Consider the following 14,679-nt stretch of genomic DNA (forward strand, 5'->3'; position numbering starts at 1 on the left):
CTCTCCCCACACAGGCAGGTGCACCGCTTGGTCTTAAAGCATAACTCTGACCACTTTGGTCCAAACGCGCCGTTCCCCCATCCATCATAATGACTCATTGGGAACAAAAGCGTAATTTTCGTCCGCCGCACACGATAATTGCGTGGAGTCTCGCGCTTGTGAGTGCGAGGCCTCGAGAACCGGCAATTACTCTCAGACCGTGATTTGTTTTTTTTGTTTTTTTTCCCTTCTCCTTCTTCTTCTTCTTCATTTCCCACGCAAGGTTTCATTAAACGAACTGTACCTAAATGGGCATCACCATTGTTCCACTGTTATGACTGTAATTATTTCTTGGTTAATCGCTTCAGGACATTTTTTTTTTTTTTTTTTTTTGCTGTAAAGTAGTAGTATATTAGGTCATTTAAGGTATATTGTTATATTCCACGGAGATTTGAAGTCTAAATTGAAATGCTTGATGAACAGCGGACTACACTGGATATCAGGATAGTGCTTCATGGCTCAAAAAGGTAATGCAAACATGGGCCGTGTATCCCATTGTAACCAGCCAATCAGTAGTATTGTGATTATGGTGGACAATGCTCTTTTGTGATAAAGTTATCTGTTTTTTGTCAAGTTGTCGACAAAGATAAACGGACATTGCCAAAAAACAGTGAAGGGAAGAATTTAACGGACAAAAGCAATGATTGAAAGTGCGGAATTCAAATTGAAAAGGCGACTAATTTTAAATGTTAAACCTGAGCAACTGGGAACAAGAAAGGTAGCTGTTGTAAAGCTCGTGCGCTAGTGTGTGTGTGTCGTGCACGAAGCGTCCGCAGGCTGGATAGTCACGTAGCCAGCATGCCGTATGCACTGCATCACGTACACACACACACACACACACACACACACGCAGCAGGATCTAGTCGGTGTAGCTTAACGCGATCAGCGTCTATCAAAGGAAATGCCTGGAAAGTGCGTAATTACTTTATGTTAAGTGACGATCTAATGTTTAGTTTCCGCATTGGTTGTATCGTTGCGCAACATCATCATCTTGATTACGGCTGTGATTACACTAATAGCGCAGAGACAATCAGATCTCTACGCCGCAGACAGCACTAGCAGAGCCATCTGATGATAATAATAATAATAATAATAATAATAATAATAATAATAATAATAACAGCTTGGTTTGGGTCTTTTTTCCCCCCCTTTAACATGATACTCACAAGTCTGATCATACCACAGCTGGCCCTAAACTAATTAGACTGTAGCATACCAGCTTGGATCTGACAGACTCTACACTTGTAATCTCTCAGAGATCCACAGAGCAACGCTGGCATAGGGGGCGTCTGAATGGAAGGTGTCTTTAAATAAAAGATTCCATTCTCCCGTGGCCTCGGTTCACATAATGACATCTAACAGCATATAGGGCGGCTGCGAGGTAGATCAAAAGCATATTCGCTTCACCTTCCTATTTATTTTTAAGAAAAAACAAAACAAAAAAAGAAAAAGGGCTCGGTGGAAGTGGCTGAAGTTTAGCGGGACTGTGACGCCGCGTCATCGCACACAGTGAAACGAGACGACGGCAAAAAAAAATAAAAGACAACGATTTTTCCTCGTACGTAATGTACCCTGAAATTGCTTTAATGAAATACAAAACAACTCTCTTGGAGAATAACAAAGCCCGCCGCAGTAATTCGGAGGGTCTTACAAGCCGTTGCACCATTGTGTTTTTTTTTTTTTTTTTTTTTTTTTATAAAAAAATGTAATTAAACAGGTCACTCGCAGCCAAAGGCACATTTCCTGCAACACTCTCCTCACCGTTTGCACTCGTCTGTTTTCAATCTCGCCGCCCTCTGAGTAATGGTGCTGTGGGAGGCTCCTTTCATTTATTTATTTGTCGGTCGCTTTTAAATTTGCAACACATCCCTCGCGCCAGCTGACAAACCTGACAAACGAGCAAAAAAAAAAAAAAAAAGGGCCGGCGATGCAGTGGCGCCTGCCGGCGCGCGCCGTCCAATCAGATAGCGCCGGGTTCCTCACCCACTTTACATCTCGATTCATAATGCGTCCTCACATCGCGCTCAGACGGATCAGATTAAAGCGACCGGGGTCAAAATTTCAGAGTGGGAACTCGCGATAGCGTCGACCCCGAAGCGGCGCGTTAAGAACATTGGACGCTTGAATTGGACAAAGGCAAGAGGAGCGGAGATTGGAGCGATGATTTGGTGGGCAAGTGTTGCAGCGCGTCCAAGGGAAAAGTGGTCGGTTCCGTGTCTGTGGCTGTGGTTTCAGGTATGTTTAGCTCAAAAGCTGGAAGGAAGCCCGGTTTCTGAACCACAGAGTGTCAGCTGCCTTTTTAAGATTAGAACAGTAGAACCCAATGGGTGTTGAGGAGTTTGGCAGAATATACAGATTGTGTGTGTGGACGGGGTAACTGAAGTATTAAAGGTCCAGTGTGTAAAATGTGGCTTGATTTATGACTTTTAAATGGGTAAAAGCTTAACATACTGCAACATAAATACATTAATAAAACTGCATACTCGCAGTACAATAAAAGTAATTTGGTTTTCATACCCTTCTTATTAATATATCAGAATATACATGGAGCAATAAGGGTCGCGCTGCTAGTTAGCTGCCATCTTGCACAGCTGTTTTTTTTTTTTTTTTTAAGGAAGCCCACTTGACAGTGATCTAAATATGAAACGCGGCCTTCGTTAAAAATTTTACCCATTGGACCTTTAAGATACACACACACGCAGGGGTCTGTACTCTGGAAGTGTCAGGTCTGATCTCGAGATAAATGCATCATTTCGCTTCGAGGGATTTGTTGGACGGAACCCGTCGTGACGCCGATTCCTCGCCCGGTGGTCGCAAATTTCTGGTCAAAAGCCAAAAAAATTGAGCGTTAGCCCGTCGGCACTGGGAGGGATCGCGGGAAAGCGAACGTTGGCGAAACATTTAACAGAAAAGCAATTAGGCTGGATATTGTTAAGGTCGTTTTTTTAATTCATTTCTGGGATAGTTAGCGGTCAAGACGCACTGACAGTGCAAAAGCAAAGATCAGAGCGAAATGAGCCAGTGATGGCAACTGTGCGTATATTTTGTAGCTATTGAAGAGGTAGTATTAGGTGAGGGGGTCGCGAGATAGTGAGAAAGGAAAATAAGAGCACAGCTCTGTAGAGTTGGAAAGGTCCCCCCCCTTAAAGTGTCCTGTGATAAAGCAATATGTTTTTCAGCATATGGAGACTCGGAGCCTACAGTTTAGCGCACACGCACGCACGCACGCGCACTAGCGTGACTATTAAAGATTTGAAAGCGCTCTCGCTGCAGCTAAAACAATCTCAAACCCTTTCTAGTGGAGGTTTCTACCGTCGTCGTGGTCGTCGTGGTCGCAGAATCTCAGATCAGGCAGAGTTATGCTTCAAGGCCATCAGTGTTCAGCTGTTGTTCCTCTTACAGTGGACAAGATACATCGCCACCTTGTCGTTGCCATTGCTTCTGAAGGAGCATCACTCGTTAACCTTGCACTTTGCTCGCCGAGCTGACAACCCCCTGGACAAATGAAATACCTCAGCAACTGAATAATCATGAATTTTGTTGGAAAAGCTCTTTTTTTTTTTTTTTTTTTTTTTCTTTTTAAATGAATACTTGGTGTATTTAGCATCATTTGCACCTTTTGTAAAAAAAACAAACAAACAAAAGAAACAACGGAAAAAAGTAAAGAAAGAAAATTTAAAACAAGCAAACCCTCTCACATACAGTAATGTCGGACTAGTTTGTGCCTGGGTTAATAAGAGTGCACAAGGAAAGTCAACAATGAGACCTTTGGCGACTCGGGGACTTGACAATATGGCATCATGAGAAATATGAAGAAAGTGGAATGTGGTGTTACACTGTGGAATGCTCACGCGCACAATTATACCAACGCACAGACACACAGACAGAGAGGGCGGGGGGGAGGGGAGGAAGACAGGGAGAAGAAAGCCAGTTCAGAAGAAGTACTTGAGAGACATGCACCTCTATTTTACGGCCTTCTACCACGGTGCCGTGTAATTTTTCCCTGGCCCTGTCGGCGTCCACGCTATGCTCAAATGTTACGAACCCAAAACCCTGCATGCAGGAGAGAAAGAGGCGAGTGGGGGGGGGGGGAGTGAGGAGGGGGGGAGGAGGAAAAGAGCACATCATTTTCGTTAAAATATACATCAAAAAATACTTCACAATACAGACAGTCATAGCTTTGTTGCAAGTTAATTAGACAGAGCCGGAAAAATCGAGCAGTACATTGGAAAAACCATGGTCACAGTTGAACGCCGGAGGATTTTAAGCCGGTGTCACCGGTGAAGCAGCAAAGGTCTGCCTCCACCGTGCCCGGCGTTACAGCAGAACCGTGGAAAGTCCAGCCGGGCCAGAACCACCTAAGCCCAGCCGCAGAGCAAACTGGGCCTCTTTACGCCTGCGCCGGCCGAGCTTAATTTCACTTCAAATACGCCAGGAGCCGCGGAGTTCATACGATAAGAGCCACTCGGAGGAGGCGACCTGGACGATGGGAAAGACCAGAGGGGGGTGGGGCTGCAGAAACATTCAGGCAAATCAGTTTAATTCAAGGGGAGTCACCGTAGCGCGGGGGAAATGTCAAGTTGTCTCTGCGGCAGGCGCCAGCAATAGCGATGAAGGCCGGGGGTTCCCCGATGTTCGGAGCCCGGAGACCCCCGAGAGACAAATCTGGTGTCTCCCGGGTGAGGAGAACACGTTGCTCAAAAATGTAATTAGCATGCGATCATTTAAATATCACTTTGTATATCGCTGCAATATTTGCTTGATGAAATTGTGTGACGTAAAAGTTCAAGTGGTCCTGACTGGACTGCGTGGGTCAATGAAGCAAATGAATCAATTCCGAAGGGAGACGTTCTTGTCTCTCGCCATCATGTAAAACGCATCAATACAATATTCTCTGAATATTTCTTGTCATAACAAAAATAATGCCATTTCCCTCTTTATTCGGGAAAATTTATGCAAATACAAAAAAAAAAAAAAATGTTCTGCCGGTTTTGGGTCCCGACCCTCAGTTTGGAAATGTTCAACTTAAATTAAAAGACTGATTGGAATTCTGAAATTCAGCTGTAAGACAAAAAAAACAGACAGGGGAATAGAAGAGTGAAATGAAATAACTTTTTTGTTTTGTATTCGACAATGATGAATATGTTTATTTCGAACATTCAAAAAAAAAAAGAAAAGGAAGCCACTAACTCAAAAATGAAAACAAATGTGGGGTATTTAACCCTGATAAAAGATTGATCATCGGAAAGAAAACATATTGGATGAAACAAGCGTCAGCCCGAGGCGGTTTGTGGATTAGACCCCTGAATATTGACTATTTTTGTATTTAAGACCGAGGGGCTCAAAAGCAGAAAATGACTTAAGAGATACAGACGAGCGCTTGTACAAAAAAAATAAAATAAATAAAGAATAAATAAATAAAAATAAAAGCTAACCCCTTGCCCTGCCGTGATTAAAAGAGGAGCAGTCAGGAGGACATGGCTCAGTTAGAAGAGCGCCGGGACCGAGGCTTAACATACAAATCGAAAATCTCTTTTTACTCTAAATAAAAACCCGGCACAAAAGGTGAGCCGTCTGCACTAATGGAAAACACACTCAGCAAACAAAAACACCCGGCGCGCCAGGAATGCCTCGCCCTGCAGGTACCATTACGCCAAGATGTTTCGGACGTTCGGGCGGCTCCCGCGTAGGAAACCAAATTTGTCACGGGCTCTAAAGCACAACCGGGTCTGCGGGTGGCGCTGTGCGATCTGACCCCGGTGCGAGTGAGGCGGCTTCTTGCTCAGAGAGGGGGGGGGCAGTCGGTCAATCCTCTGACAGCGAGTCACGCAAGAAATAAAAATTGTATATCACACATCTGTCTTCAATCTTGGCCCATGACTTTGTCTCTCTTTATGATAACAATCCTTTGGCTGCCAAGGCCAAAATAAAGAGCGAGAGGCTCGAGTCCGGCTGTGTCCGCCGGGGTGCTTTCACGCCGGATAGTCCGAGGTCTCGGTTGGAAAAGGGCGGAGAATTGCTCATCCTTTTCGCACCTCGGTTTAGCTTTTTGAAAGCGAAACTTAAAGAGTCGGCGAAGGTAGATGCAGAATCTGTCTGGGGCAGCGGGGATCTGTCCGGGGTCTTACGGCAACTCTATTAGGACAAGCTACATCAAGGTCGAACAGATAGATAATAGATAGAACAATAGATAGATAGATAGATAGATAGAAATATCACCAATATACATATATACACAGTATATTACAGACAGAACAGACGATATCTATCTATCCATCTGTCTATCCATCTATTGTTCGTTCATTCATTCGTTCGACCGCTATGTAGTTTGTCGTGATAGACTTGCCGTATGTGATGTCGTTGGCCCTCGCTGGAACCTTGGACAGATCTCGTAACCCTAACCCCTTACAGACACCACTTAGCCAATGTCATTGAAATCGCCGGGAACCGCGGAAACCAGACAGATCCCGCAGCCCCGGGCAGATTTTGTACCTAAACCAGGACATGGTCACTCAGATTAAACAGCTGCTTGTCTGGGGACAAGGTGGACTGTTCAAAGGAGTATTGATGAGAAAGAGAAAAAAAACAAAAAAAAAAAACAAACAAACAAGAAGAGAAAAAAAACACATAGATGATTAGCCGGAGCCTGAAGACAGAAATCCACTTCAGTTGGCTGGTTTGGTTCAAAACTACGGTGATATTGGTGATTTTGTCCTCTGATCTTACGACCTGCATCTGAGACGCGTTTTGCTTGAACGTATGTAAATACAGAAGAGGTGCAATCAGTCCATAGTTTGGTTCCCATGTTGTTTGGGCACTTGGCTTTTATTTCTTTTTTTAATTTATCCAGGCTTAATCCGGGACTTGAGTCCTAATTTCGTACTGTTGAAAAATGGTATGACAATAAAGTTTCCTTGAATCCTCGAATCCTTGAATGATGACGGTGAAAGTTGTTCATCAGGTCATAGATGGCAAAAATATTCCAAAAAAGCAACTTTTTCCTTTAGGTTCTTTAAATATTTTCTCCTCAAATGCACAAAGACAACATTGCCATATCTTATAAACTGCACCTTAACATCGTAATAGTAGTCCTTCTTGTCAAAAAGAACAATTCCCTCAAAAAAAGACAAAAACACGATCGTTGTCAGCGGACAAAAGACAACTGAACGTCTTTCGATGGCGCGGCTATCGACGCAATCGTTCAGAATCATCGAAACGCTGTTTGCAAGTCATTTGCATGCACGGGTGTCGGCCTTTCGGGAATCCAAGCCTTCCACTGTTTCCCTTCATCTACTACCTAAAAATGCCCCGGTAAATTCAGGCCGCCGGGGTTAATAACTGCTCGCGGCAATAAATCCCCTCCTTTTATAGCGCACATTTATGACAGTCGCACATAATATGGTTTGTTAGTTAGCGAGGCATAAATCATCGGCGGCAATCTGCCCACATCATATGGGGGGAGCAGAACGCACACTTCAGATTCCTCCAAAGCCGTAATAGGGGGAGTTAAATCTACCAAAACAATGAGAGGGAAATGCACTCCTTAATGGCGTATGCAATAAAATGAAGGGAGCGTAATAAGCGGAGGCACAACGTGCCATCCAAATGTTGGTTCCAAATGTTGCAACACGCACATAATTTATTTTGTTTCACTGTTTTTTTTTTTTTTTTTTTTTTGTTCAAACTTTCAGGAACTTTGGAAGGAACTTCATCTGCTTCGATCCGGTGTTTGGCGTAGCCATGTGACCCCGTGCACTAGTCTGTCAATGCTCTGTTCTGACTGGCCGAGAGCCGGGCCATTCCTACAGAAGCGGTGTTAGCTAGCCATCTTAGCGACACACATAAACTAGCGACTGGCTGCAGCGTGAGCACAAACTTTAATTCTTACAATGTCTCGTCAAAGGATCAATGGACCAATTTCACTGCAGACCTGTGTTTGTATTTAAGAGACTCTCTATGACTGCCCGCGGGCCGTAGTTTGGGGACCCCTGCTCTGAACTGTCGAAGATAGTTCCCAGTCATTGGAGTCCGTCTCTGTTCTAAACAATAATAGCTCAAAGGTGAAAAAAAAATAAATGAAAAGTTGTTGCGCAACCATGTAATTCATTAGGTTGGCCGTTGAACAAAGCCTGAAGTAAGTTCGCGTGCAGGGATCAGTTCAGTGTGTGAGTTGCCGGTAACGCTGAGCAACAATGCTGCTTTCCAAAGCCGGAGCAGCAGCCCTCTCAATAAAATCGATTGCGAGCATATTAGGAAGAAACAGCCCCGTAAAAATAAACAGAGTGAGTCCTGCTCTCGCTGCTCCTGCGCTGCTTCTCAGCCCGCATACCTCCCGTCAGTGAGCTCATCACCTCACCCTGCCCACGCAGCTCCTTCCTTAACTGTGTCGCCGCCGTCCTCCGCAAAACCTACCCCGCATGACTTTTCTATTATTTTGAGATTCCTCCGTCCTGGAAGCAGAATATCTCCCCGCGGCTGTCTTCTGGGAAGAGGAGGATACCTGAGGTGAACCTGCGGGCGGAGGATCTTGGGGAGGACCTCGGCGTTTACTACGCGGAGGGAGAACACGTTTATCAAGCGTCTGCGTTGACTCCTTAATGCTTATCCGACGTAAGACAATTTTGCCTTCGGCTGGATTTCCGTGACTTTTTTACGGTCTTTGGTAATTGCAGATGCACATCTGTCTCGTGTCTACTTTACTTACGTCTGATATCTGCGTTGAAACCTACACCTCGGAAAACATCTTCGTCATTGCAACAAACACAGCAAATGAATGAGTTTCACAAAGGTTTCTTTTTTTTTTTCCGTACGTGCACTTAATACCGCGCACGTAACACAAACCCATCGAGTCAGCAGCACCATGGGCATTTTAACTGGCTTGTGCGATGAGGTCATTATCTCTCCATACATAACATCTGAGCTGTCTGTCAGTCCAAATCGGGTTTATTTACACATTACCGAGAGGCCTGAATCCAATTTGAGAAAATCCGATACAACACATTTTCCCTCCCGCCTCGCTCGCGGTTCATATTGCAGATCTGATCCGTTGCTCTTTGAGTAGGGAGGAAAAAAAAAAAAAAAAAATTGCTGCAACTGGGTCACATGAACCGTTTGGCAGAAATCCGGCCTTTACTGTAGATGTTCATACCGTCAATGATGGAAACATGTTGGCTTACCCGGGGGGGGATTGGCAAGGTGGCGCTAGCAGCGATTAAAGGAAGAAGATTCGCTCGTGAGTCAGAAACGAACGGCGTTTCCCTTCACGCGAGCGAACCTCATCGCCGCCCCGGACGACGAGCTAAGCGGCAGCGCGTTGGACAGCAGAAGGCTCTCCTCCCACGCTCCGCCGTCTCGTCCAAGGCCGGCTGTTCACATCTGCCGGCGCCGCTCGTCTTCCGTCCGTCCGTCCGTCCGGCCGGCCAGACACAATCACACCCTTTTTGCTTCCCGCTGCTGCCTACTCATCAACATCTCCTCCGCACTTCACCCTCCTTCGCTCAGTAGGGTCCAAATTATCCTTGCAACTTCACCTTGACTCTGCGTGGCGTCCCGCGCGAGGGTCGGGCGCGCTAGCGTAGCGTTGACGGCGGCCGTGATTAAAATAAGAGCCTTGTTTGTAGAAGCAGCATGACCAAAGAGTAAACAGTGCAGTTCTCCAAAGCATGGATAGCATAGATTGCATTACCGATGATTTGCTTTCCCCTTCATTAGAGATTAAGGGCAAATTGAATGTAGAGGCATGCATAGAATAAGTCCAAACGTGACGTACCTTAGAACCGCGCTCGTTAAAGATGATCTCCACGTCTAGGATTTTGCCAAATTGCTGCGAAGACAGAAAAAGGAGACGGCGCGCGTCACACTCCGATCCCTCGCGTGTGTAAAAACAATCCTGAAAAATGTACACACTGGACAAAATGTGCCGCTACTCACGCCAAACATTTGCCTGAGGTCAGGATCTCTAAACCTGAAGGGGATGTTGGACACATGGAGTCTCTTGGGTTGGGCCTTGCTGTCCGTGCTCTCAGGTAAAGACTGTGTTGGCGGCTGACTGTCCGTCTGGGCGGCGTCCTCTGTCTGCTGGGAAACACCGGAAAAAACAAGGGGACGCAAATTAAGGCTGCGCGCTCGTCACACAACGGGGGGGGGGGCGACCAGCGTACGCCTGACGACGGTGTCGGTTCTGGTTGTTGACCTTGCTTTTGTTGGAGCGCCAAACACAAGCTGGAGCATTTTCATTTTTCTTTTTGTAGGTGCATCCAGAATAATTTCACTTATAATGCAAATAGGGTTTCTTGAACCCCTTAAATTATACATCTGCTTTGCCCAACCAGACAGGATAAGTCAGATGAATTTGCTTTCTTCCAATTCACCCACGATTCAGACATTCCAATGCTACACCAATGTTTTTTTGTTTTTTTTAATCATGCTCTTGACATAAAGCAGTGACTCAATAGAACCTAGTGTCTGAATACAGTTTTCAGTATGCCAAAGATGTAAATATCTACTTTTGCAAATAGCTAATTTCTCTGTAGAAACAGTTGTAAAGCCACATTTAAGACACGCAGACATATTTTATTTTTTAATTTTCCAAGTCAAAACCTGAAGAAAGAAAAAAAAAAAAAAAGATAGATATATTTATATATATATAAACCTGTCATCTGGAAACCTGGAATCACATAAAAGTCAACTGGCAGGCCTGGAACCGAAATGTCTTTCCGGGAATAGGCGGCGAGGGTGTGTGTGTTCATGCAAAAGCGAGCTGTCAAGTTGCCAAGTTGGTCCTCAACACTGAGAGGACATACCATCGGCCCTCGGGCCACACATCCTGCGAGGCCACGAATCAGATAAAAAAAAAAAAAAAAAAGGGGACTTCAGACGGCGCATTAGACCGAGAGAGAGAGAGTGAGAGAGAGAGAGAGGGGGGGGGGGGGTGTGGGGGGGGCGTGCAGACGCGCATGCAGGCATAATAGATGCCCGGCGCGCGCACAAAAGGGTGCCAGCAGCAATCTGTGTTTGTCCTTTAGCTCTCTGTGTGAGTGAGATCAATGGCTGTTAAACACGAGAGAGGCCTCCGCGCTCTCCTGTTACGCCGCGACAACAAAAAAAAAAAAAATAACCCGAGCACGCGTACGTGTTACGAAAACTGTCTGTGCCTTCAGAGCATGGGGGAGGGGGGGGGGGTGAGCGGGAGGGTGGGGGGCACGGCGGGGAGGGAGTCGGGAGTCGTAGCCGCTAATTAATCGCCCTCGCGTGGACAAAGGGAACAGCTCGACACGTGTCGTCATTTCCCATCAAAGGACGCGGGGCCGCGTCGGAACGTTGGAGGCGCAGAAACGTATCAGTCCGTCAATCAATCAACGACGCGGAATCGCGTCCGAAGGCTCCTCGAAGCGCTTTGTGCAATCAGAGGGGAAGGACCGACTGAAACCCTTCCCGAGCGGGTAAAGTTGCAACAGCGACGAGTGAGAAACACCTCTTCTGTATCCGAACTCCAGAGGGCGCTCCTCTGCTTTTGACCGGTTGGAGTCCAAAAAGGAAATGCAAATAAAAGCAGAGAAAGGGAGAGACTGAAGTCATCAGCGTAGCAGAAATGCAAATACATACAGAGCTATCATAATATAGATATAGATATATAGATATATAAATGAATACTTCAAATCTAGAAATATAGAAAGAAACACAGAAGTAGATGACACATATAAATATGAACATGTATATGATAAATACATGTTGTTGTGGGGGTAAACAGTGAATTATCAAAACCTTAAATAGACTTGAATGTATAACAGAGGGCTGCTTTCGTCCATATTGTCCACATAGTAAGTGTTTTGGAGTGCAAGAGTTTGTGATGGTGATGATCTGATCTGCCGTTAAAGTCCCATCATAAAAACGTATCGAATGTCTGAGCCCGCGAGAATAAAAAAAAAAAAAACATACAAAAAAAAAGAACATAACAATGTTCTCCTCTGTCTTTGTATTGTTAACGAAAAGTCCCAGGCTCCACGCCAGCTAAAAATACACCCGGTGCGTGCGTGCGTGCCGGTGCGTGCTTGTTTGTGTGTGTGTGTGTGTGTGTGTGTGTGTGTGTGTGTGTGTGTGTGCGAGCTTGTAAAGAGGCAGCATAAGGCCGGCAGACTGCGAGGCTTCAACACAACGCCTAGGTATACACCGACACATATGGAAAGGAGTGTACACACACGCACGCGCGCACGCATGCACGCACACACACACGCGCACACACGCACACACACACACACGTGCGCGTGCGCGATGGCCACCGCCATCTGCGCGGAGCCCTCCGTCGGTGGTGACATCCGCCCACGCGCGGCGCCGAAAGGAATGAAAAACAGCCGATCTGAAACAAAAGCGCCGCATCTCATCCGCGCTGGCACGGCGAGCTGATGTGTGGGGCCAGGCGCAAGGCGAGTGCAAAAGCAGTTTTTTTTTTTTCATCTTTTTTTACCCCCCCCCCAACGAAGAAAGGATTTGCGATTTAGCGTCTCCGAACCGAGCTCTCAGGAAAAAAAAAACGCGGGTGTTTCGCGCGCGAGACGCGAGTCGGCAGAAATTAAAGGGAATCTGACAAGCCGCACACAATGCGACTCGCGATAATCTCCGCGCTTAGCGAACCTGCCAGCGCGAGGGCTACCAATTTTGACTGCGCTTGTAGATACTGGGAGTGTATTCAGAAAAGGGGGCAGGGAACACGGGGAGTCATCGGCATACACGCGGATCCTGGCAATTGCGAGAGCGATCGGGCGCCGTAAAAGTACGAAGAGTCGACTCAAATGTAAACCCCCCCCCCCCGATAAAAACGGCTGAGAGTCCTTCCCCACAGGAAGACGGACGTTCGGAAACAAGGTGAAGTTTCCCAGAGATCAAAACCGAAGTTCGTGTGACTACCAATTTTGACTGCGCTTGTAGATACTGGGAGTGTATTCAGAAAAGGGGGCAGGGAACACGGAGAGTCATCGGCATACACGCGGATCCTGGCAATCGCGAGAACGATCGGGCGCTGTAAAAGTACGAAGAGTCGACTCAAATGTAAACGCCCCCCCCGATAAAAGCGGCTGAGAGTCCTTCCCCAGACGTTCGGAAACAAGGCGAAGTCTCCCAGAGATCAAAACCGAAGCCCGTGTCTGAAGTTGAATTAAACTGGCTGGTTTTTTTATTCGGAGGTCTGAAGTTGAGCGTTAGGAGAGGATGTGGAAGCTGGAAGTTTGGAGTTTTTTTGGTGGTTTGTCAAACTGTGCGGCCGAGGCTTGAATTTCAATTGACGCGTCGGTGAAATGCGCAGAGTAAGCCTTCGCTTCACGTGGCACCGTCCCTGTCCCTCAGTGGTGACCGACTTGGCTGACTGAATGCAGTCTCTTTTCGCCAGAGTCGTAATAAGGACACAGAAAGAGTGTTAACTTTTACATTTTAATTGTTTATTCCTGCATTCACCTTCATCTTATTCTAGTTAATAACTGAGGGAAAAGCAAGTGTTCACCACAGGCATAACACAAACAAAGTACAAAATGCTACTTAAAAATGTTGTTCTTCAGGCGTAGATACAGTCACCATCCGCTTGCTTGGCCACACCATGCCAGTTCTTTGTTCACAGGTGTTGCCTTTCTATGATCTCCTACCAGTTTGCCCATTCTGACCTCTGACCTCTGACACAACGAGGCCTTTTCCTCCACACAGCTGCCACTCACTGGGTATTTTATCATTCCGGGACCGTTCTCTGTAAACCCAGGAGACGATTTTGAAAAGGTGTGAAAATCGCAGTGGATCAGCTGTTTGTGACACACTCAGATAACCAAGTTCGAGTTTTTTTTCTGAGTGGCACCAAGTTCAAAGTTGCAAAAAGCCTTTTTACGTCTCCATATCGATGCTCACTTTGAGCTTCTGCAAATAGTTTCTCTATGTATATATTAATATGTCTCTACATGACCTCTACGTGCCTTAACGCACCAAGTTGCAGCGATGTGATTGGCTGATTAGACATTCTAGGTGTTACTACAAAGTTGCCGCGGCACCGACAACCACGTTCAACACGTTGGAAGTGGCTTGAAATCCATTTCTTCCGCATGCTGATGCTCATTTCGAACCTGAGCAAGTCGTCTTTGCCACGCATACAGTGTATCACTAATCCGCTTTTCTCAGCATCGACATAACAGTGTGAAAGGTGTCCCTCACAAAGTGGATGTTGAGCGTATATATTAGCTGCGTAGACGAATGTTTTGGCTGTTCAACGTAAAACAGTATGTTGAAAACTGCTGCTTCTTCATCGCACCTCCTCCTCCTACCGCAGAAAAACACACAGATCACGTTGGCGCAGACACCTTTTTTTTTTTTTTTTTGCTCGGCTCTACACAAAGTTTCTCAAGGCGGGGGGGGAATTTCTTACAGGAGCAGGAGCGCATTTGTCATGGGAGTTTCTGCGCTAGTGAAATGACTTTCTCATTACATTCCTCCTCGCACTTTGTCACCGATATTGTTCCCAAACAAAGGCAGCTCAGTGTGTGTCGAGATGAAAATATGCATTTTATTCATTAATAATAATGGGCCTTTGGTGGCAACTTTGCGGAAATCCATTTTCCTTGCCGTCTGTGTTCCTCTCGCGGGCTGCGGGGCTCACAGTGAGGGGGCGGG

General features: G+C 46.1%; 1 protein-coding gene across 13 annotated transcripts in view; it reads right to left on the reverse strand.

The window, feature by feature from the left end:
* Window positions 1-14,679, reverse strand: part of rbfox1 (RNA binding fox-1 homolog 1) — a 183,334-nt gene that overhangs the window by 43,491 nt on the left and 125,164 nt on the right. For 10 of the 13 annotated variants that reach the window (XR_012927411.1, XR_012927412.1, XM_076032454.1 and 7 more), the window contains exons 3-5: window positions 9,970-10,116; window positions 9,809-9,862; window positions 4,000-4,092 (exon numbers count right to left, since the gene is read on the reverse strand). Coding sequence is in view for 11 of the 13 variants with exons in the window: in XM_076032454.1 (XP_075888569.1) it covers window positions 4,000-4,092; window positions 9,809-9,862; window positions 9,970-10,116 (294 nt within the window). In the remaining 2 variants the exon portion in view is untranslated. The remainder of the gene's footprint in view (window positions 1-3,999; window positions 4,093-9,808; window positions 9,863-9,969; window positions 10,117-14,679) is intronic. The other 3 variants (XM_076032461.1, XM_076032462.1, XM_076032453.1) reach the window with 2 other exon arrangements.

This window comes from Nelusetta ayraudi, unplaced genomic scaffold (genome assembly GCF_046127955.1).
Source record: "Nelusetta ayraudi isolate G7.1 ecotype Tasmania unplaced genomic scaffold, CSIRO-AGI_Nayr_v1 ptg000034l, whole genome shotgun sequence".
Lineage (NCBI taxonomy): Eukaryota > Metazoa > Chordata > Actinopteri > Tetraodontiformes > Monacanthidae > Nelusetta > Nelusetta ayraudi.